This window comes from Eretmochelys imbricata, chromosome 3 (genome assembly GCF_965152235.1).
Source record: "Eretmochelys imbricata isolate rEreImb1 chromosome 3, rEreImb1.hap1, whole genome shotgun sequence".
Lineage (NCBI taxonomy): Eukaryota > Metazoa > Chordata > Testudines > Cheloniidae > Eretmochelys > Eretmochelys imbricata.
In genome coordinates, this window is record NC_135574.1 from 176,878,828 (window position 1) to 176,903,309 (window position 24,482).

The following is a 24,482-nucleotide window of genomic DNA, read 5'->3' on the forward strand; positions in this document are numbered from 1 at the left end:
ATTGTAACATCTCAACTTTGCTAATGGCTACAATCCACAATCATGGCCAATCTGTAGAACAGGACTTCTCTTAATCTAAGGCCAAGTATTTCAAAAAGTTACTAAGTCTAAGTCTTAACCCTAGAGTATTTACAAGCACATGCGCTCTGGAGTTTCCTTTTGATAAAATTACTAGTCTCAAGATCTTTAGTATTGACAAAGTCCCATCAGTCGCAAGGAAAGCAAACAATTTTAATTAGGTCAACTACAGAGTCATCCATATGACAGCAGAAAGGCTTCAGATGGTGGGCAGGGAGTCAGACCATAGCAACCCATTTTATTAAAGTTCCAGCCTTCCAGACAAAATATTGAAGAAAGTCACAGAACTATCTGGAATAGTTTCTCCAAATTTAGGATTAACGTGATAAAAATGGCAACTTTCCCCAAGACACTAGTTCTCAGCATTCTTTACAAGTCACTTTAACAAATATCTAATCCACTCAGCATGCAGGTCATGATTTACTTGTAGAGGTTATTAATCTCATTGTAGAGTTGCCAGTCTAATACCATAAATAATACAAGGATACACAAACAATATGGGTAAATTGAAATTTTTTTTATTGGAAAACAAATATACAACTTGGAATGGATTTGAGGCAAATTGTGCCATAAGCAGATTCTTCTGAAAATAAGTGGCTAAACAAAGTTTAAAAAGCATAGTAATAGGAGAAAATGTTTTTTTCCGGTACAGGACCAGTAGTACAAAAAATAGTGTACGAGTACCTGGATAATACACCCGTTTTGCAATAGTGCAACTTTTAAGTTTCATATTGTTAACTATCAATAGTCCACGCAGAGTTAAGGCTCCACATTTCAACAACATGCTAAGTTTCCTAAAGAAAGCTACTTTAACAGGCATAACCCAGATGGTTCCCACATTTGACCAACTCCAACTAACTTTAGATGTGCAGAAGGGCTTAAATATCCAGAGTAAGCCACATGCAACATTTGTTACTTTGATCAATTTTCCAAAAAATTATCAGAACAATGACAGTAAGATAAAGGGAGAAAAACATGGAGGAATGGAATTCTAATTACTATACATGCATATTCTTTTGACAGTAAGGGAAAAACCTTTTACAGATAAGTTACAAACAGAGAAGGCAAATAAACAATTTTGTACAAGAAATTTAACACATTCTGTACAATCTCTTCACTTTGCTGTCATCATTTGTACAAACTCTGCAAAGGAAAAGAGAGTTGTATTAGTATCTCTCAAACTAAGTTCTTATGCAATTAGACTACAGGCTCTCAGAACAGAAAGGAATCTCCCTCTACACCAGTGGTTCCCAAAATGGGGTTTGTGAACCCCTGGGCGTTCATGAAATGTTGCAGGGGATTCTTGGGAAAAAATTCCCTAATGGTAGGCTGAGCTGTTCATTAGGACCCTGGGCCATACAGGGACAGCAGTCTGGAGCCTTCCAAGAGCTAAGCAGATCAAAGCAAGCAAATCTATCACACTGATGAGATTTAAACTTCAAGACTTCTTATATGAAATAGAAAGGGAGATGGATATTTTTTCCTGGTTTTGAAATTAAATAGGCTGCTAGTGTTTATAAATTATGAAGAAGTTTAAGCTTTGTTGTAATGTGCATTGTTTGCCTGAACTGTTCAAGACCTGAATGCTTGTGTAGGAGGAACTCTGAGTTGGCTTCTTAAATACCTTGATGCTGTTTCACATAGATCTGATACTCCTAATCAATGTCTGAGATGTCTCTTGCAGGAAGGTGTTTGAAGTTAGGCTATCTTCTCCAGCACTCTATTCCAGGAGAACCCTGTGACCTGCATATCAGCATATCATTTGCTGCAGTTTTAGTTCTAAACTTACTGGGGGTTGGCTTGTCCCACTAAACATAAGGACATTTGTGGTATTGAGTCCCACAGCGTTTTGGGGCCTTATCTTACACCTCATACCACAGTTAGGAAATATTTCTAGCAAGCCTCTAGAAGGCCATAATTAAGTCTTCAGGTTTCTTTGACAGATCTTTAGCAAATGCTTAGCAGCTGCAGATATTTGTCTGCTTTGAAGAGACTTCCACTCTGTACAATACTATTGCCCTTTGTTTTACTATTTTACCCAACCAGCTTTGATTGGGCAAAGACCGCATTACTAGTCACTTTCATAGGAGACTGATTGTTAACTGCCATGAAATACAAAATTGAAATAACTAGTTTATTGTGTTTGCACAGAAGAGGCTGCAATATGGACCAATGAAGCAGTTGACAGTTTAGGGGTGACTTGATAACAGTCTAAATATTTAGATCAAGAACCCATTAACTATTTTGTTTACCAATACAGCAAAGATATAACACTATCCAATGGCTGAAAGTTGAAGCTAGAGAAATTCATACTGTGCATTTTTGACAGTGAGGGTAATTAACCATTGGAACAAATTCACCAAGGGTCTTGATGGAGAATCCATCACCGAATTTTTAAATCCAGACTGACTGCTTTTCCTAAAAATATGCTCTAGGAATTATTTTGAGGAATTTCTATGACCTGTTACACAGGTCAGAATACACCACCACAATAGTCCCTCCTGACCTCAGAATCTATGAATCTTGGTGTCACTGACCTAGGGATGAGCATGCTGATGGGGTGGAGTTTGAGGGCAACTGGCATGCTCTTGGGTATTGACTAGCCACTGAGAAGCACAGGGAGAAGGAGCCAAAGACTGCTGGAAGAAAGGGGACCTGCTCTCCCAAATGAGCAGCACACTTCTCTTGTTAGGAGAGGGAAGAATGGCAGGAGAGGTGGAGCAGGGTATCAGTTCCTAATTGCATGTGCTTTCTTCATACTCTGGTCTAATTTCTCTGCTTCAGCTTCAAGGGAGGGGACTAGCCATTCATAAGGGGGAAGAGAAGGAAAGAAACCCAATTTCTAAAATAGAGCTCTCAGGGTCTAGATTTTATGTATATAGTGAAACATGATTTATTTGGTCCTGGCTATTAGAGTGTGCTTATTGTTAGCTGCCCTCTAAAAATTTGCCTTTTTGCTTCAGGAAAAGTGGAACCTTTTCTGTGGAAAAATAGTCTCAGATGTAGAGAGAGTACAGGGACTAGTGCTAGACTTTGTCAAAATGGAAATAACTGGCTATATATAGGATTGATAGTTGCTTGTTTCTGTAACTGTACACTAATTGCTAGAAATCTAAATGGTGGTTGCTTACCCTCTTACTGCAATATAAATTGGAGTAGCAACTTTGGACCCATTAACAGCATGTCTATAACAACTTAAATGGCTTCTCACTCCAAAGCAAAAGCTTAAGATATACAGAAAGGTGTGTAATCTTAGCTGACTAGAAATATTAAGGACTATTACAACTGAAGGATTTGATTCTTTTTTAGGTATCCATAAAGACTCCCTTCGTTGCCCTAGAGTTGAGCTAGAAGTTATCTGTGGACATGAGATCAACTAGGGTCCTTACAATATGTATAATTCCAAAGGATAAAATGAAATCTTAACACTATCCAGCTTCATTCCAAACAACAGTAACCCTTTGACACTATGAACACATGACCAAGCACTCAAATTTAAAATTTTAATGGATTTAACAAGCAAAGAGTCTTGGGATACCAGTGAGCAAGGAACACAAACCTGGTATAAGTAGGTCACTGCTGTACTATTTCACATGAAATGCTTTATATATATATTTGTTAAGTCTAGAGTTCTTTAGAGTACAGGGTTTAAGGAGTTTTCTCCTCAAATTGAAGACATTTAACTAACTTTGCAGGTGTAAGAATTCAGATTTAACTCTTGACTAAAGACTTCAATGGACTAGACTTCCTAGTATGGTTTTCAGATGAATAGCTTTAAATTGGGGCAGAGCTAAATACATGTACAATCACCAGTTAAACTCACCTCACTCGGTACAACATTATACTGGAGGGAGCTACTGGTTCTGGTTGAGTTAGTTTTGGGAAGGATTTTGAGACACTGCATTAGTCACCTGAATTTAACAGGTCTTTATAATGGTTCCACTGCCATCCTTCATCTCTAGAAGTAAAAGCAGCAATAAACCGCTATCTATAATTGGGAGCCAAAGAATCACTTATGCAAGTATTTGAGGAGCTGGAGTGATTTAAATTGTACCAAATATATACAGTTAAGTACCCTTCTCCATAAAAATCCCTACACTGAGGAGATATTTCCTACATAAACAAATTCTTGTAGTCTGGTGTAGCTGAATGAAGCTTGACTTCAGCTGAACACTTCAGGTCATCCTTATCCACCAAGTAGCTCCTCAGATCAGAAAACAAGAATGCATTGTTTCTAGTGAAATTTACCTTCATAGTTTACTTGACCATCACCATCAATGTCTGCTTCCCTAATCATCTCATCAACTTCTTCATCTGTTAGCTTCTCTCCAAGATTTGTCATCACATGGCGAAGTTCTGCAGCACTAATATAACCATTTCCATCCTAAAGAAACAAGTTTAAACTGTTTAAAGAGAATTTCAATGTGAACCAAATAACCTCTGAAATTACTCTACATACAGTACTTATAGACAAGAAGTAGGAGCTTCTCTAGAATGGAAGAGTCGCTAATTGCTCTCTCCATCACAACACCACTTCCAGAGGGGAAGTGACCATGTCAGAATTGTTTTCAGTAGTACCTCAGTAATTCATAAGTAAAAGCCAATAAATTAACTGTACAACTGACTTAACATGCATATCATATCAGCTATAACATTCAAGAAAATCTAACTGGTCCGATTTGATGTTTCCTCTATAAACAATTATGTACAAGCAGTAAGTTGTGGCTGTTCGCAACCCTACTTTGATATTGTACATTCGTAAGTATACGGAACAAGCCACTGTTTGAATTTAAGCAGTTTTTAGTGCATTTGAATATATCTAAAAAAATCCATGGAGTTGCAGCCAAAGTGTTTTGTACTGCTGAGAGCCTGTAAATTTATGGAAGCTAGGATATAATTTCCAGCTTACAACAAGTATGTGGACCATTTAGATAGGCACCCGAGTGCCTTACTGAAGTATCTCCTGAAATTTGTCTACTGCATGACACTCCTGAAAGGGATCTCCCCATGTACATTAAGTGTTGTAACATGCCTCCCAATGAAGTTTATTAAGATTTCACAATCACCCCAAATAGGAGTAATTTCCCATTGACTAGCACCTAAAATATGTCCAGGCCTTCTATTTGTTACATGAGAGGACCATCCAAAGTCCAACAATAGTGGCAATTGGTAGTGACTAGGTATGATCTTACTACCGTATATAGAATTTCTAGACTAGTCATTTGGGATTTAGTAATAAGAGTTATTTGGAATTTGTTTTATTCAATCCCTCAACTAACTTGCAAACCTTATACGATACTTTAGTACCTTATCGAACACACGGAATGCTTCTCTAATTTCTTCTTCACTGTCTGTATCTTTCATTTTTCTTGCCATCATTGTCAGAAATTCTGGAAAGTCAATTGTGCCATTGCCTGCAAGAGAATTAATTCTGTTATTAGTAACACATTTAAAAAGTTTATATTCAACAAATTGCTTCTTAGAAAGCTTACCATCAGCATCTACTTCATTGATCATATCCTGTAACTCAGCTTCTGTGGGGTTTTGGCCAAGTGACCTCATCACTGTCCCCAATTCCTTTGTTGTTATAGTACCATCACCATCCTTGTCAAATAGTGAAAAGGCTTCTTTGAATTCTGTTTGACGAGACAAGAGATTATTAAAACCAACTTAATTTGAAATGACTAATCAAAAAGTCAAGATGTATCACCTGTGATCAGTTACAAACACTTATGGTTTCCTGTTTTAGATTAGGCAGGTTATTAGTTATTTCAGGCACTGAATTTAGTTTTCTAGAATACTGAATCTAGAGCCCTTGCTTTGAGGAAAAAAGTTACCCGAGGGCATTCTGTGCCAAAAAATTAAATCCTGCAAATTTTTTAAAATAAAGGTGGCAGCTCCACCATGGCATTGGGGAGCACAGGGACACAGACTCAGCAGCAAGGCTGCACCCAACACTGACAGTCCAAGGACCAGGCCTGCCCCAGAAACACCCCAGGGCCCTGCCACTCCATGTGAGGTGCAGGCAGGCAGACTCAGTCTGGCAGGGTCCAAGTGTGGAGGGATCCAGGAGTGGGTTGATAAGGTTCTGTGTGAAGCAATCTGGGTGCAGGCAGCTCGGTGGGGGAATCCAGGTGCGGGGCAATCTGGCTGCACAGGGGCTTGTTGGGGGGTTCTGGGTGCAATGTTTATGGGATGCTGCAGGGGGTCCAGGTGGCTCATTGGTGTGGTCCAGGTACAGGGGGAATGGGGTGATTATGGGTCCAGCAGAGTGAGGCTCTTGGGAGGGTCTGGATGCACAAGCATTGGGTGGATGGGGGAGCAGCTCCCCGTACAGTGATCTCTCTACAGCTGAGGAGTGATGTGTGCAAGGAGGGGCAGGGGCTACAGAGTTTGCTAAGGGAGAAATCTGGGGATGGGTTTGACCCAGATGCTGTGCAGGGGAAGAGGAAGTCCCATCGTCCTCAGCGCAGCCAGGACTAGAAGCTGAACCCAGAACAGGGTAGAAGCCACCGGCTGGGTCTTCCCCAGTCCTGTCCTCTGCCCCCACAGTCATTTACCTCTCTGCTGGCTGCCCTGGGCACGCAAAACATACTGCTGGGGAGGGTCATGACCCTGCTCTTGTGGCTTCCCCATCAGAAAGTCATTTTTCTGCGGGGAAGCAAAGAAATCTGCAGGGGACATAAATTCTGCATATGTGCAGATTTCCCCCAGGAGTAGAAATCTCCCAGCAAAGTCTTTGGGTCTACCAGGCTTACCTACAGAACAATTCAATTAAAGTCTGAAGTAGAGCATAGTAAGTCTGAGAAAAGCTCTTAAATATTTGCTGGATCGAATTTCAACTAGAACCGGAAACCCTAAATGTAACTCAATCCTTTCATTCATAAAAGTGGAAGGCCATCTGTCAGTACCTAGTGAGCATTCTCCCTAACTGAAGGAGTTGTTTAAGAAATGTGCCTATTTTTCTAATATGAAAGGGTTAGCCATAGATTAAAGTTTAGTATTAGAACTAGTAGCAGTGAAAATTAAACAATTTCTATGGAAATGAGTCAGTTTTCCAAATTTGTTTGATTAGCCCTAGCATTAGTGTATTCTATACTCCATCTTAGCCAATTTCTGGATGGCTCTACTTTAAATTCTCTACTTCTGCTGATCTAAAGGAAGCATGCCTGAAGTGAATAAACCCTATCAAGTCCACTTGCGGAGGTTTAACTGGTAAGTCCTGTTACACAAGATACTCAAAAGCAGCAGGTTCAAGCCATCTCTTAAGATGAGAAACCAGAGGAGCCTCTGGTACTTATGCCTAATTCAAAAACAAGTCACTTAAAACTCAAGTCAAATGTAAACCAATGAATTATAAAAATGAAAATGCATCATGATGCAATCAAAAGGAAAATGGCCACCTAAATCAGGACATTCTTGTTAAATATTTCAGCATTTGACTTTGGTCAAATAGATGGTCAACTCACATTATTTGACCCACTTGCCAAACAACCAAGCAAGGCCATGTTTAAGACTAACCATCAGCACCATAAGTCACTAAACCACAGGAACGATTTGAAAATAGAGTAGACAGGAACAAAAGATTGACATTTCATTAGCAGCCTTTTCATATATACTACTGTACAAAAGTGCTAGTGATGTTTCATCTACATTACTGAAGTAGGCAGTTACAGCTATTTCAGCTACAATATCCTAGACAAAAGTAGCCTTTGAACAGCAACCTTTCATCCTTAAGTGAAAAAAATTCAGAAGTATTTGGCTCTTGTACACTTGTAGACTAGTTACAGCTCAATTTGAGTGCTCAGTTGCACTTTACTCTTCACTAGAAATATCAATCAATCCACTCAGGTGGTTAAGTGCAATTGAGAGTATTTCCAGGAGATATTTATTTGCTCCAGCTCTAGCACTGCTCAAAGTAAGCCTTCAGAGCCCTAAAAAGTTGTGATTAAGGATCAGTTTAGAGACAAATGCCTCTCTGCTACCTGAAAGCACTCCCAAATACCAAGTACATTCCCCAATGAAGATTAGTACAAGAAACACTGTTTGGCTGCACAAGCCAGTAATGAAGCTGTTAGAGTCCATACCAAAAACCATCTGCCTTTAGCAACAGGCACCCGATTTAAACTTAAAAGTGAAGTTTTACTACTAAATTCACATTTTCTTTGCATGAAGCTGGTTTGAGCCTTAATGACTAAGTTATGAAAATTCTGCCAGCTAAGCATAAGGCAGGCCACCTCCCCAAGAGGCGGTAGCTAGGTCAACAAGGTAAGTTCTCCCAGCCAAGCAAGTGCTGTCCACACCAGGTGTTAGGTCAGTTTAACAGCATCATTCAGGGGTGTGGATTTTTCCTCTAAGTTTCTCAACAGGAAGTATTCCAAGAGAGTTCTCACTTACACACCCATCTGCAGTAGTCACAGTAAGTTGTTCCAGAGTAACAGCCGTGTTAGTCTGTATTCGCAAAAAGAAAAGGAGTACTTGTGGCACCTGTGTCATCAACTACTTAGATGACTTTGGGCTAGTCTATTATTAGACTATAAAGCACTGCTGCAGCTTAATGTGGCTTGTGTGGTCACAGCAGAGCACTTGGAGAGAGAGAGCGTGCTCTCCCAGCGCTCTTAAACCAAACCACCTGCACAAGGGGTATAGCTACTAGTGTGGCTTCCACCACTGGTGTACTGTCTACAATGGTGCTTTACAGCACTGAAGCTTGCTGTGCTCAGGGGTGTGTTTTTTCACACCCCTGAGCAAGAAAGTTGCAGCACTGTAAATTGCCAGTGTAGACAAGCCCTAAGACTCATACACTGCATGCTGAATATCCCAAGGCACTAGTTCTCAACTGGGATACATGTACACAAAGGGTACCAGAGGGTTCATCAACTCATCTAAGTATTTGCCTAGTTTTACAACAGGCTACATAAGAAGCACTAGCAAAGTCAATACAAACTAAAATTTCATACAATTTGTTTATATACTGCTCTATATAGTATACACTGAAATGGAATTAGAATATTTATATTCCAATTTTATAATATGATAAAAATGAGAAAGCAACCATTTTAAAGGTAACAGTATGACGACACATTTTTATGTCTGATTTTGTAAGCAAGTCATTTAAGTGAGGTGAAACTTGGTACACAAGACAAATCAGACTCCTGAAAGGGGCACAGTAGTCTGGAAACGTTGAAAGTCACTGTCCCAAGGCACTTGTTAAAATGTGAATTAAACATACTTTTACTGAAGTGAGGAGTCATATGTTAATAGAAAATGATCAGAAGTGCACTATAACAGGGTTTCTCAACTTTTTCTTTGAGCCTCCCTCCTCCCCCCATTATAAAAACCTCAACAGCCCAGCTGTGCTGCACCAACTCCCACCTCCACTACAGCAGTGATAAAGTCTAGGAAATAGGACCCTGAACATGTGTAAAAGCCTGTGGATCAATGGTGGGAATAATGATAAGTATGAAAATGTTTGAAGCCAGTGTAATCTCTTAATAGAGCAAAGGTATAAAACAGCACTGTTTTCTATAGTAAGTATAAGTGGGCAACTACATTCTGTACCAGCTGAAGTTTCCAAATGGTCTTTAGGAATAGCCTCAAGTAAAGCACATTACAATAGGTCAATTTGGAGATCACAAAGCCATGGCTAACTGTGACAAGAGCTGCATCACAGAGAGAAGACAGACTCCTGGCCAGGTCTCATACATGAACACACATTCTTTGCCAATACAGCTACCTGGACTTCTGGAGGCACCTGTGGACCTCACATCTAGCCCTTGAGGCTGTGGAGAAAGTTTCAAAATGTGACCTCAGTGCATCCTAAAGGATCAAAAAGCAGAAGGCAAATAAAAATACCAAACCTATTTTTACATAATCATTTTTGCTACCACTTTCTCAGTCTTCCCCCAAAACAGAGTAGGCTTGGCAAGCTGGTCAACTGACCAGTCAAATATTCCAGCAAGAATGCCCTGATGTAGGTAGTGGCCCATGCTTTGGATGGCACCATGATGCAGTCTAAGTGTCCTGATCACTCCTTTCAGTGCATGCTAATGACATCTGTTGAAAAATGATGAACTAACTGAAAGTTAAGTATCTTGATTGTTCTAATAGATTTGAACCAAACATTGCATGTGAGCCTGGCATACAAATATATACAATACACATGGCCATTTACAAAGCACATTAACAAGTTAAGACAGTCCCCGCCCTGAAGGTCTTGCAATTTAAGCTAACCAGACAAACATACAGATGTTAACTTAGAAGGGAGTGGAAAGGGTTTACAACCACAAAGGACCTATCTACACTTAAAACGCTATAGTGCTTCAGTGTACACCAGAGGACCCCCAACTGAGATGCGCCCCTCTAAGCGGGTGCGGAGGAACATTCGGGGGATTGCAGCAGACCAAGCCAGGCAAGGGAGCACCACCAAGCCCAGCCCCACCCATAGCTTTACTCCAGCCCCGCCCCAGCTTCTGGGTCCATGCCTGACCCTGTCCCAGCTTTGGTACAGCTCTGCACTTGGCCAGTGGTCCGGCTGCCAGTCCCCACCGTGGCCTGCCCACAGCTCCGTCACCCCCAGCCGCCGGCCCCAACTGTGGCCCACCTGCAACTCTGGCCCCTAGCCACCTTACCCTGTGCCCTACCCCAGCCTGCTCCTGCTCCCGGCCCCAAAGCAGGGAAAAGGGGACATGACCCTCAAAAGTTGGAGGCCACTGGTGTAGATATGACCTATGTCAGCAGGAGTGGTTCTCCCATTGAGGTGGGTAACGCACCCGAGAGGCTGTAGGTAGGTCGATGGCAGAACTTTGTTGCACTAATGCTGTCTACACAGGGACTTATCAATATCACTTAAAGGTGTGGATTTCAGACCACTGAGCGATATAGCTGGGTCAATCTAATTTTCAGTGCAGACCAATCTTAAGCCTCCTCCTCAACAAAGAGAAAAGATGCACAGCCATCAGGCTGCTTGAAGAGCTGCCCAACTTCCTACCTAGCATACAAGCATTTAAAAATGACTATATAGTTATGAGTTTTATTTTCATTTAATTTTTCTTTTGTAACTTCAGTCTTGAACATTCATATTTAAATACTAACCTAACACTGCTAAAGAATGTAACTCATTTAAGAATTTCACTTCATTGTGTTCTTCATTTTCTATGTTAAAGGAACTCAGTTAAGCCTAATTACAAATAAGTTACTTAAGTACAAGGCTATGGCTAAGCCTATTGCAGACCATAAAGTCTTGCTCTGATACTATTCTAGGATATTGTTAGTGATTTAAACTTTGATCATTTGACAATGTTTGACCCATGGTGGATAAAAATCTTGTTTTTTTTAAAAATCAGACTTTTGCTAAAATGCTTTGAGGAAAAACTTATCTAAAGATAGTTTTAATTAAGATACATTATAGCTCAAAGATATCTCATCATGGAATAGGGATGATAAATTCTAATTCTATAGAATGAGACAATATATTCATGTAATGTTTAAGTTTTGTAAATGAGTTCCAATAGTTCATGGATTAGGGACCCAATCTTATGGGGTTCCACAGGCTTCTCTTTACCTTATTTAGGTTAATCTTTCTAGCTACACAATGGGACTCAGTGCTCAGTCTAGAACAGGGGTGGGCAAACTACAGCCCACAGGCTGACTGACCCCTCAGGGCTTTGGATTGGGCCTGCAGGATTGCCACCCCTGTAGCACCGTGGACCCTGCTCTGGGAAGCGGCTGGCATCACGTCTTTGTGGTCTGGAGGGGGGAAGCTTCAGGGGGAGGTACCCACAGACAAGTGCAGCACACGGAGCCCTCTGTGCCCCCCCCCAGGGGCTGCAGGGACATGGTGCCAGCCTCTTCCCGGAGTGCACTCCAACCACTTGCCCTAAATTCATGGCCCTGCAAGCAATTTCCCCACCCAGATGTGGCCCTCAGGCCAAAAAGTCTGCCCATCCCGGTCTAGAAGATACCGTCAGAGATGCTTAGTTTTGCAGTTTGAGAACTGTGGATGTGTCTCCAGAGGGAACATGCTTGTTAGCAGCAAAAATGTTTTTTAATAATTAAATAAAGAGAGGTGAGAAATAAGACCTCAACTCTATTGTGCCTCTGCAAATTTGTGTTCACAGTCAATCCCTTACCACTCTCTAAAAGTGCAAAGTTTCAGAAAGTTCAATAAACAGAAGATTATTGGGGTGGAATAGATCTGGACAAGAATAAATCTTGAGATAAATGTCAGAAGCGAGGGACATATGCTTGTTTTGTTAAATTATTATGTTTGCTGTTGAAAAAAAAAAACCCAGAATACTTAATGTTTTAGTTAAAGAAAACAACTAAATGTCTGCCTCATGATGTTCTCCTCCTAATACAGGATGGCAAGAAAATCCTCTAAATATTAATGATTAACCTGTTGAATTGGAAATATTTATGAAGTCACTGAGAGGTGAACTATCTGCTTCAATTACCTTTGGTAAATGAAATAACCAAACAATCATTCATTTTCTGATATAGCTGTAAAATTAATCTGAAACGTTTTCAAAATAAATCAGTTTAAAAATGTATAGTGTGTATCTTCTAAAAATGAAACCTGCATCTTGGAGTTGTGAAGAATATGTATTAAGGTTATAACAACCAACAAAAATGCACTTATGTAGAAAACCATGATTAAATGGAAAAAAGGAGTACTTGTGGCACCTTAGAGACTAACCAATTTATTTGAGCATAAGCTTTCGTGAGCTACAGCTCGCTTCATCGGATGCATACTGTGGAAACTGCAGAAGACATTATATACACAGAGACCATGAAACAATACCTCCTCCCACCCCACTCTCCTGCTGGTAATAGCTTATCTAAAGTGATCACTCTCCTTACAATGGCCCACCTTGATTATCATGCACATTGTAGGGAGAGTGATCACTTTAGATAAGCTATTACCAGCAGGAGAGTGGGGTGGGAGGAGGTATTGTTTCATGGTCTCTGTGTATATAATGTCTTCTGCAGTTTCCACAGTATGCATCCGATGAAGCGAGCTGTAGCTCACGAAAGCTTATGCTCAAATAAATTGGTTAGTCTCTAAGGTGCCACAAGTACTCCTTTTCTTTTTGCAAATACAGATTAACAGCTGTTACTCTGAAACCTATGATTAAATAGAGTCTTCCCGACTAGTGTTTTAAATCAAATCCACCCTGGTTTGACCAATATTTGACAAGTCAACTGTCCAGTTATTTTTGGACAGTCAAATACTCAATTAAGGGAAAGTAGCAAGTTAGTTTATTGTTAGGACAGCTTCCTGAGCCAATTCCTAATCATCTCAGATGTACTAGTAGCCTGTCCTCCTACTGGACAAGGTAGTGGTCTCCTCCACTAATAGACTCTCACACTGATCCACAAGGTATTCAGGTGCCCGATTCCTAGTTTTAGGCTCCATAAGCCTCCCACCCAAACTGTAGGTGTCTAAACTGACTAAGTTCTTGGGGTCAGAGTTCCCTAGGGGATCTATGTTTGACTGTGCATGTGCACTGCTGCCTCTCTCTAGGTGCCCAGAAGACTAGCTCCTGTGCAAGCCCCAGAGATTCAGTTGCCTAAGTTGCATATGGGGCCTAAGTAGGCATGCTCAGAGGCTGCCCACTGGAGCAGGTACCATTCAAAATCTATGCATAGGAAAAGGCACCACCTCCACACTTTCTGCCTGAGGGGGTAACTGAATCTGGTCTCCCACATATCAGGTCAATGTTCTAACTACTGGCCTAAAAGAAGGTGGGCACTGATACCACCTCCTCTGGTGGAGGCGGTGAGTTAAGACACCTACTTCCCTTTCATCTTCCTTGGCAAAGAGCTGCCTTCTGCAAATTGCAGTCCAAATTTAGATGCCTATCTCCAAGAGAAGGCTAGGGCTTAGAATATGTCCCACTCATCATCTACCATTGGATGGCTTAGGAATCTCTCCACCTACTTTGCTGGCTTTTGACTCCTGTTCAAAGGCACCTTTCTCTCCCCATTCATTGTAGAGGGAAGCCTAGGCATCTGAAACTCAGGCTTTGAGGACCTCAGTGTTGTTTTCTTGATTTTCTAGGGGTTGTAACTCCTAAGTCCCTTTGTCGATCTGGTCCCCAGTATCTCCTTCCCAGATTGGGTCAGCCAAGAAAGATAGCTCCTACTCAGACGTGGTATGCTAGATAGGTAGACCAACTATTTCCAGAAATTAGTTGTTTGTTCCCAGAGTTTCTGCCACTATTCTTGTTGACCTCTTCCAGCTAACAGTCCAATCCACATATCATCCATGAAGCAGAAAGGTAACTTGTAGTACCAAGCAGCAATTTCAGCATAAATTAAGACCACATGGCTCCACCAAGCTGTCAAAACTCAGACTAATTATACCTACTGTGACTTCAAGTGCTTTAATAAAGCCAATAACTTTTCTAAACAGCCATGAAAAAGTTTCAAGCTTTCTCTATATCATTGTGAGACCTAACCTCTGCCACTAAGGCTATGTCTACAGAGGCAATTGAATGACAAAACTTGTGTCTTTCAGAGGTGTTGACCTTCCCCTCCCCCAAAAGGCAAAAGTTTTGCTGTGACAAGTGCCAGCGTGAACAGCACATTGTTAGCAGGAGAGCACTCCTACTGACAATGTAAATGCCACCTGTGGGGGGGGGGGGGGGAGATAGAAGTTTTTTTGTCAGCAGGAGAGCTGACAAATAGTGGCTACACTGCATGACTTAATGGAATGGCTGTGTCGCTACAGCCATGTCACTAAAAGCTGTGTAGTGTAGACATGACCTAACTCTTCAGAAGCCTTCCTCCATCTACATATCACAGGGACTTCAGGATTAAATGTGGGCATCGCTATCAAGTTATTGTTGAATCAAGAGGGGTCAACTGGACTGTCTCAGCACAATCTTCCAATGTGAAATCCAAGTCTCAACACTAGTATTTTTGGGTCTCAAGCCACCTGGTATAATACCAGTTGTCCTAGTCTAACATAGATGAAGACATTTGTTGAATAAGCTGCCACTTCCTTCACTTGTCTGAGAAGTGAAGGTTTGAAGAACCCAAGCCCCCACTGCCATCTCAGATGCACTGAAGTACATTTACTACACAATGCAGTTACTAGTTGTATGCCACATATTCAGAGTGCATCTCAGATATAAAGTTTTGGGAAATAAAATTGAAGTGTCAGAACCACAATTTCAATCCAGTTTTTATTCCCAGGCTGCGCATTATCTTCCTGAGAAGATCTCCATCAAATTTTACTCTCTCAAGATTTAACAGTGTGCTTAGACAGCCACACTTATGTACAGATAAATTTCTCCATTTGGCTAGAGAATCTGCACTGGCTCTTCCACAAGTGTCTTTGCTTGCATCAAGTACATTTGTAAATGCTGTAGTGTCATGGAAACACCATTATTTCCCCCATATTACTGACTGCAAAAGAGCTGTCGAACAAAAACCCACTAAAAGTGTACTCAGACAAATGTGAATTTTCAAGATGAAACTAGACAGATCAAATGATGGAAAGATCCTAAACACCTGTAGATCCATTTCTTTTTCTCTTAGTGCACCAATAGAAGCTTATCACTGACATGCATGCATAATCAAACCTGGCAGACAAAGTGATGTAAACTAAACGGATTATGTACATGTTTTACATGCATTACAGAATCAGTAACTTGACATGTCTGACTGGCATAACAGAACCTTAGACATGAACATGTTAAAGCCATAATTGACCTATTTTTCAAACTCTCTACTCCAATACATAGATCTCAAGCGGAGCTGTTTTTTCACTTTTAGACTTCAAAGCCATTAGGCAGTCATTCCTGTCCAATCAAATCAACACAGGGCTGTCAACATTTGCATTATCCCTGAAACAGTGTCAGATACTGACTTTTCTGTGTCCTCACAGAGGTCACCAGTACAAAGACTACTACAGCCTGTAAGAGAGGACAACTGAAGCCTTAATGTAAGCAACAAGTAGATATGATAAGTTTTGTTTGACAGACTCTCTTTAGCAATAAATCCCTTAGAAAGTTGAAAGATGTAAGCAGCTATCTATAAAGCCCTGAGGCTGAATGAGATTGATCTTACTGCCATGGTACCTATTTTACAACCATTAGATAAAACTTTAGACTTTGATTTCTGGAGTCCATAAGTCAGTTTAACTTCCAAAAATTAGCAAGAGTTTTCAGACTTCAGCATAAATACACAATACAGTCCCACTGCTCTTCAGTTTCAGAACTGTGCTCAAAACAAATGCTGAGAGGATACACAAAGGTTTGAGAATATAAACTGTGCTAGGAAACGGGTTACTTGCATCTAAAATTTAATTTTTCTGAATATGAAATTAATGCTTAGGAGCAATCTTAAACATGGGTAACAGTTATTTGTTTATACTTAGGACTCAGGTAAGACTAGATTTCAATGTTTATTTTGAACATGAGCATCTTTACATTTAATTCTAATACCATGTAAATATACTTTTAATAGCAGGAAAGTACTTCAAGATTTAACAGTATTTACTGAAACAGTATGCCCTATTCAAACTCAACCATTAACAAGATCTGCATTCTTTATAGCTAGATAACCCAATATAGTAATAGATGAAGACTAAGTAAAGTCCGAGTTAGTTCATCTTCTGCAAAACCAGCAATAATCATGAAATCCACCTGCAACCCCATCCACAAGCAAGTAGTGAATGTTTATCTCAGGATGTGGGGGAATTTAATCCCTGAACCGTACTTTTGAAACTCTTAGACCCACACTCACTTCAAGAGTAACAGCATTAAGCAATACGTCTCCACACATAATTCCTGCTTTTTGCATATAGTGTAGGTTCCCCAGCTAAAATATCATGCTAAAGAAGTTAAAATATTAGTTCTTATGCTATCTTGAATTTGCAAATGAGCAACAAGGCAGCAAGACCTGCTAAGCAATTAGTAATAAGCAGAATTCTCAGAGTTCATGAGATCTTATATTTGATGTTACAATAAGCACTGACAAAGCTTGGTTACACAAAATAGGCACCTTTCAAGATGAACAATAACTAGTGCTTTACTTTTAGAGATGTAAGTACCTTCATTGACACTAAAGTAAACATTTTACAAAATCATTAATGTTAAAAGGAAGAGTTAGTAAATACAGAGCCAAAGTAATATTTAAAGCTTTATAACAGTTAAGGAATATGGTGCTCTAAATCATTATATTGAGGCTATCACAAAATAGGCCCAATTTAACAATGCAAAGTAGGACTGAAAGAACAGGCTTCACCATAATTAAAATAAATATTATGGTGTCTGAACTGTTTTCAAGTAGAGAATTATTATTCAGAATCTCAAAATTAGACAAACTGATTTGTATGCAACATTACCTGAAAGGAAAGCCAAGTCTAAGTTTCACTTGCAAACTAGAGATGGCAACTTCTTGTTTGTATTTTCTATATTTAGAAACAGGGATGCTTGAACAATTTGTATAGTGAGGGTGCTGATAGCCACTGAACCAAACTGTAAGCCCCATATATAGTGGAAAGCACTTCAAGCCAGGGGGTGTGGTAGCACCCCTAGTTCCAGCACCTGTTTAGACATTTAACTTACTCATTATGACTTGCCACATGAACTAAGATCAAATCAATTCAGTGAAACTTCAAGTGTAGGTTTTTTTTTTTTGTTAGTATAGCATCTCAAAACTCACCTGCAATCTGCTCTTCTGTCAGTTGATCAGCCTATAATAGAAAAAATAATGTTATATTCCAGCAAGAATACTTATTTGCAAAAGCATATTCACTTGTGAATCTCTGTTCATTCTTAGGTACCTGAGCCTCAGTGCATTTCAATGTTCCAGCTTAGTCCTAAAGCTACAGAGCTGATTCAAAAAATAGTCTCAAAATATACATCTTGACTACAGCAGGACTAGTCACCATTTTATTTCCTAGGTTGTTAAAATACCAGCTAGTAATGACCAAATACTGAACAGGGCTGAATATAGAGCAGTTAACCTAGGTAAGAGCATATATCCAATTACTAGACTCCTGAGCCATTGAGTCCCCTCTAGACAGTGTTTAGAGGTATATCAGTATCATCAATAGTGAAGACATAGGAATTTAGTCTATAAATTTAATATGCAAGGTCTGTCCATTGTTCTCTTCTAAGTTCCATGCTAGGTTCAGATGCAGACTAATGTAGATTTTGAACAGACTAGAAAAGCCATCACTAAAATAAAATGTTTCCTAAAACAAATGATCTTCATGCGTCTGTTGAAAGCTTCCTGTATGAAAGGCTGGTGATCAAATAACCAGCTTGTACTGAAAGTTACTAATGATACTTGTATTCAAATGGTTACAAGATTATCATCTTACAAGTTTGATTAAAACAGTCTTAAATTTTGTATTTTAATACCTTTTGACTTTTGTCTTAGGCACCTGAATCTATCCTGCATTACAGCCTGTACAACTCTGCACCACTATTTGTTTAAAGTTGCACACCTATAAACCGTCAATTAGTTTTAGTGTTGGGGCCTTACAGTTTTCCAGCAACAAGGACAGTATTAAAGCCAATTTCAAGTAAGTTCCCCTTTCGACAGAAAGCAATGGCATGAGGAGTTTAGTAAGAGTCTCTTTAATTTTCAAAAATAGGTGACCTTTAAATAAGCTTCAGACATTATCAGCATTCAGCTGAGGTCATGCTGTTCCAACTTTAAGGAGTATTTCTAGAAATTTACCCATTAAAATTCCATTGACAGAAGATTAACCTAATCTGCAGCTACTCTAAACTCTTACTTTTGTGGCAGGCTTGCAGTGTTCATCCCACACATGAGTGGGAAAAATTAGAGGGAATTGTTATGTGCACCATCACCTTCATACTGGTACATGTAACATAATTCATGTGGTGGGGGTGGGGCTGAGGAATTCAGAGTTTAGGAGGGGGCTCCAGGCTGGGCTCTAGGGTACAGCTGGGGATGAGAGGTTTGAGGTGCAGGAGGGTGCTCTGGGGCTATGGTAAGGAGAGAGGACTCCCGCAGCAGCAACTGGGCTGCAAGGGGAGGATGCCTCTCTGGGGCTGCGGCCACAGGATAGGCACCCCTTCCCTGGCGGGTCCAGGCCACAGCTAGGTCCAGGCCTGGCCACCCCAGCTGGGTTTGGGCACCCCAGATGCAGCAGGTTGAGTTAGGCTCAGTTGGGGCCAGGGGAGGGGAGCCCCTCCCCCGGCAGGTCACCAGGCAGGTTCTTTAGAGATGTACATACCTTCGCTGACACTAAAATTAACGTTAGTAATTTTGTAAAATGTTTAGAAGAATAGTAAATACTGAGCCAAAGTAATATTTAAAGCTTTACAACAATTAAGGAATATGGTTCTCTATATCATTATACTGAGGCTGTCACAAAATAGGCCTAATTTAACAATGCAAAGAAGGCTGCTGTGTGGCCACCCAACTTACAGGGAACTTAGCAGGCTTGTATAAAAATTTGAGATTTCAGCACTGATTCTCTTCTCCAATTTTTATTGTGACCACCCATTTAGTGAAGTTGATCAAGCTAGTCTTTCAAGGCTAGTCTTAAAACTAAGAAATGGGAGGACTACTGCATGACATTAGAGTTTAATGTTGCCATTATTCTCAAACTCATTTCACTTATGAGAAATAAGATCTTTGTCCAGGGAATCATCTACTCCATCTATTGCTGGAAAAGGAATAATGAATTAAACAGGTAATTTACAGAAAGAAAAATGGGGAACAGTTTCATGTATTCAAATTTTTATTTTGAAGAGTGACATTTGTGGAAACAGGGGTTATACTGAATTTGAATATTCCATTTAATTATTAATAATTTGCCCAGCACTTCAGGAAAATTGGGCTATGATACAGATTTAAGAGACATGGCCTACAAAGTAAATGGACAATGCAGTAATGACCACAGAAAAAAAAATATCAAAAATAGCTGTTCATTGCATCCATTAAGTCACCTGTGACCCATCCCACAGCACTGAATTAAGTCCCACCACCTCAGTTTGGCAGAACAACAGACATGTCCACTATTTTGTAAGCTTCTCTAGCTACAGATGCAAAAAGCTACACAGACTTATCAGGTCCAGTTTTTTTAAACAAAAAGTGTATTAGACAAAATTTGGACAGAATCAGACAGTCATCCAATTCTTACATGGCATACTTTCAAACACTGCTGCATACTGCAGTGCCAGTCAAGTTTATAGAAAACATCCTTGCAAAATTAGAGCTGTCTGCCTTTAGAATGTCATTCAAAGCTCTACTACAAAACAAGCAATACCTTCCCAGTTACTTTTATAGCTCAAACAGACTGGAGCAGATGTACCACAGTTCTGTTAGAGGATTTATACCCATTAAACACTCCACAAACAAGTTAAGTAGTGAGCATGTCACTCACTAGTAAACAAGTCAGTACCTGGGAGTTTCTAAATCCTATATATTGTTCACAAATCCAGCTCATTTGTTGAGTGTTCCCCCGTTCCCTAATTTAAGATTTCCAAGTACTTCCTACCTCTGAAAGTGACCCATGCAAATCATCCAACAGATCACTAACCAGAACATTTATCCTGCTTGTGGCAGTACTTGAAGTGGACAGAAGTTTTGGAATAAGAGGGAGACGGTCTATTGAAGCCTCAGATGTACAGTCACAGAAAGTAAAACAAAAAGAGCAACAGAATTGCATTGTGGGTGGGATAGGACTGAACAAACATCTGTGGACGAGCCCAGCTCTGCAGGCACTGCTGCAATACAGCAACTGAAGGTGTAGTCAGCAAGTCTGCTGCTATATGTCCCCACAAGCCAATACAGCCGAGAGGCATATAGCAGAGGTTATGCCTTCAGTTCTGAAGCTGGAGTAGCAGCTACAGAAATAGGACACTACCACAGTTGCCTTAGAAAACTTCCCAGTGCTCATACTATGCACTTAGGCCAGTATATACAGGCTTTAGATTATTCACACCTTGCTTCAGGAACACTTGTTTACCCATCAGTTTGTTCTGAAGGTATAATCTGACCAGCATGATCAAGGATAGTTTCCTACCCCCCACTGGTAACTGGAAAGCCTTCTCCACCTGACTTTTCTTCTAAAATATCATCTTTTAAAGAATATAATTGCTTAAGTTGATCTGTGAGAAAAGGGGATGATTTTTTGTTTGCAATCAAAAACCTCCAACTTTTCAAATATATTTCAACGCACCCTGAAATATGTTGTTTCCTTAAAGTTTCGCTCCAAATTTACAAGCTAGACTGTGGTATCAAATTAAATCTTTTCTGTTAGGCACTCAAGATTAGAGCTGCAGTTCAGCAACTTATCTGTGGTCAGGTGATTAAAACAGCAACTAGAGAGCTTAAAGCAAAGACCTACAGTACTAGTTATACAGTGCAACTCCTGAACAGTGAATGCACCCCCTAGAGGTAGAACTGTGTACTAGTTAAGTCAAACCTTTTGATTATTCCTATCAATAGCTACACAAGAGGACTAGCCATCCTGTGCAGACTTCAGCAGTTCTAAGCTAGTTCCACAGCAGGCAGTGGAGGAGCCAAATCAGAAACAAGTTAAAGCCACAGAAACAGATGCAATTGTATTCCAGAACCTAGAATTTAGGTGAAACACCTGTTAACTATAACCAGTGCTGACACAGTTATGCTGCTAGGAAGCACAAAATCAGCAACAAGATAGCTGGATTAGTATATAATTACATATATGTTGTCACAACTTGAGTTGTGGGCAAAGCATTATGCACAGTCTAGTACATTCAATTTGAATAATCATCATTCTCCAGTTTAACCAAGTTTGGTCCGCTGGTACTGACCACAGCCATATTGAAGATGCCACCATGTCCCCTGGTCACACCCTTCTCTATATTAAGAACTTGCTTGGCTCTTGCAAGCTAATCCAGTTTTGGTTTGGTAGGAAAAAGACTACAAGACAACGTAAGCATTAAATTCTTTCGTTGCTATATTGAGAACCTATTTCTGATATACAGTATTTGTTTTGGTATTTGTCCAGCTCATCTAGAGTAGTGGCATAATCTGGAGTCTTGTTAAACTGGCATCTTTCCCCACCAAAAGGGGATACTACAGTTACATTTTAGCCAGCACCCTATTTTAGGGGTTGGCTTAAAAAAAAAATCAAACCGATACGCTGAAAACAGCTACTGAAATAAAAAGGACTCCTTTGCACTGTAGATCTAAACTTTCCTTTAACGGGACGGACAGTAATAGGCACTTACTAGTATTGCTTTTTCTTACTGGGCAAAGTACTTCACTCTGGACGCATCAGAAGAGCTACTCGCTCGCCCCAGGAGCTGGTCCGGAACACTGGACGCGAACAGATCCGGCGGGACTCGTCTGCTCGGGAGACGAGCAAACCCGCGGCCACCGAGAGGAGCGTCCGGGTGGAAGCCGGCACCGAAACGCAGTGAAATCCCTTCGCCACAGTAAGAAAGCTCCCGGCGCGAGGGCCGCCAGGCGAGCCCGCCCCGGAGCCCTGCGCCAGCCTGGGGACAGATGGGGCGGGGAGGCAGCCCCTCCCCAGCGCCGCGGCAAGCCGTAGGGCTCCGCGGTGCGTTGCCAGTGCTCGGGGACGGCTCCCCGCAAGTCCGGCTGGACGAGCGCCAGGGGCGCGAGATGCGGCTAGTGCCGCCACCCCACAGGGTGCTCTTTCCACGAGAAACCGTTATTTGTCCCCCCTCCCCGCCCCCAAGCATCATGGCGCTCACAGCCAACTGACCGGACAGTTTGAATTTTGAATCGGCGCCGGCGCCACTCGCTCCGGGCGGGAAGGTCGGACCGCGCGCGCGAGTCGCCTCCCCCCCACAGACCCCAGCGCTGCCCCGCCGCCCCCTTTCTCCACTCCCGCCCCACTCGCCGCAGCCCCGCGAGCCCGCTTCTCCCCCGCGGACCGGGACCCGGAGCTAGCCCGAGGGGACGCGCAGTCCACCCCACCCCCACGCACTCACCATGGTGGCTCGGCCTAGCGCTGGGGGGTGTTCGAGCTCAAAACGCTGTAGCTAACCACTCGCTACCTATCCACTCCGCGGCTCGCCTCACAGTCACACTGAGCCCAACCCGCTGCCCAGCAGTGCCTCATAAACCTCCTCACGCCCCTCCAAGATCACTCCGCGTCCCCACCCCCGTCGCTGGAGTAGGAACGAGTTCCGGCTCGCCGCTCTCCTGCCTACAAACCTTGCCCCCATCTCGAATCTGAACCCGCACTGTCCCCAGACTCCAGCGGAGGAAAGCGTCGGACACGGGAGAGCAGGAGGGTTCCTCTTGGGGGAACGACGGGAGCAAGGGCGAGCATGGCGCTACTTTTCCTGGCGGAGGAACATTTAGGAAAGTGTATCTGTGGCGCTGAACGAGCGAAGGAGGGCGCTGATTGGCGGGTTCGTACCTGCAATGCGTCACTTCGGACATGCACAGTCGGGGCTCGAAGCGACGCCCTCCCGCAGCGCCGCCTGGGGGCGGGGCTTGGCGCCTACTTTGGCGCCGGGGCGGGCGGCAGAGCGGGGCTTGGGGCGCTGGTGGCACAGGCAGAGTAGGGCCGGCTGGGCCCTTCGTGACCGCATTGCGGCTCCGTCCCCCCTCCGGTGCAGTTGCTATGGCAGGAGAGCTCCCTGCCTTCCCTTCCCAGAGAGTCAGGCTGTAGCTGGTTGGGCAGGGTGTGTCGGGCCCACAGCTCTCGTCGCCCACGCAGGCCTCGCCTGTGTATTGAACTTCGGTGGTTCTCGATACCTCACTCAGGGCTGGGAGAAGTGGCATGCCCTGTGCTGTGTCCTTAGGTCGACCTACGCCCTGGCAGCTGCAGCCAGCACCTGTCCAAGGGGGTGGATTTACTGCAAGGGGAAAACCTCTCGGTCTGTAGCAAGTGGCTACGCCCCGGTGTCATAACTGCAGCTGTGCTGGTGGGAATTCCAGAGAGTGAGTCTTGCAGTTACCTGTCTCCTGCCCCCTTGAGGTGAACGGAAACAGCTGCTAGGTCGTGAAAGCAGTGTTTTACTTTAGACTCAGGCCAATATTACTACATCCCTTATGCTTGATTCACGTTCTCAAGCTTTTCACAACCATAAAGGCAAGAAACTTTTTTTCCTTTTGATGTAATCACATGACTCCAAGGGTTTGGGCTGCGACACTGACTAGGTTTTAATTGCTGGGGGGGCGGGGGGGATGGAGAGGAGTGTGGAGGAGGACGCACAGAGTTAGACACTAAATAGTAAAAATGTGGTAGAGGGTATATACTAATGTTCCCATCTTTGTCACAACTGCCAATGCTGGTGAGAGAGTAAGATTTTTAAAAATTCTAGTATAGATACAGCCACATGTGAACCAGAGAGAGTCTCCTTCCCAGTTGTAGGCTAGAGGGGTTCTCCCACACTGAATACTCCAAAGAAGTGCTCTAATATGCACTGTGAAGTAGGGAC

General features: G+C 42.0%; 1 protein-coding gene across 1 annotated transcript; it reads right to left on the reverse strand.

Moving 5' to 3' along the window:
* Positions 1–580: 580 nt before the first annotated feature.
* Positions 581–23,174, reverse strand: CALM2 (calmodulin 2). Its single transcript, XM_077813882.1, has 6 exons — positions 23,022–23,174; positions 17,755–17,785; positions 5,571–5,714; positions 5,386–5,492; positions 4,327–4,462; positions 581–1,221 (listed from the first exon to the last, which is right to left on the reverse strand). The coding sequence occupies exons 1-6, from the start codon at positions 23,022–23,024 to the stop codon at positions 1,193–1,195; spliced, it is 450 nt and encodes a 149-aa protein (XP_077670008.1). The 5' UTR covers positions 23,025–23,174; the 3' UTR covers positions 581–1,192.
* Between the last annotated feature and the right edge of the window lie 1,308 nt (positions 23,175–24,482).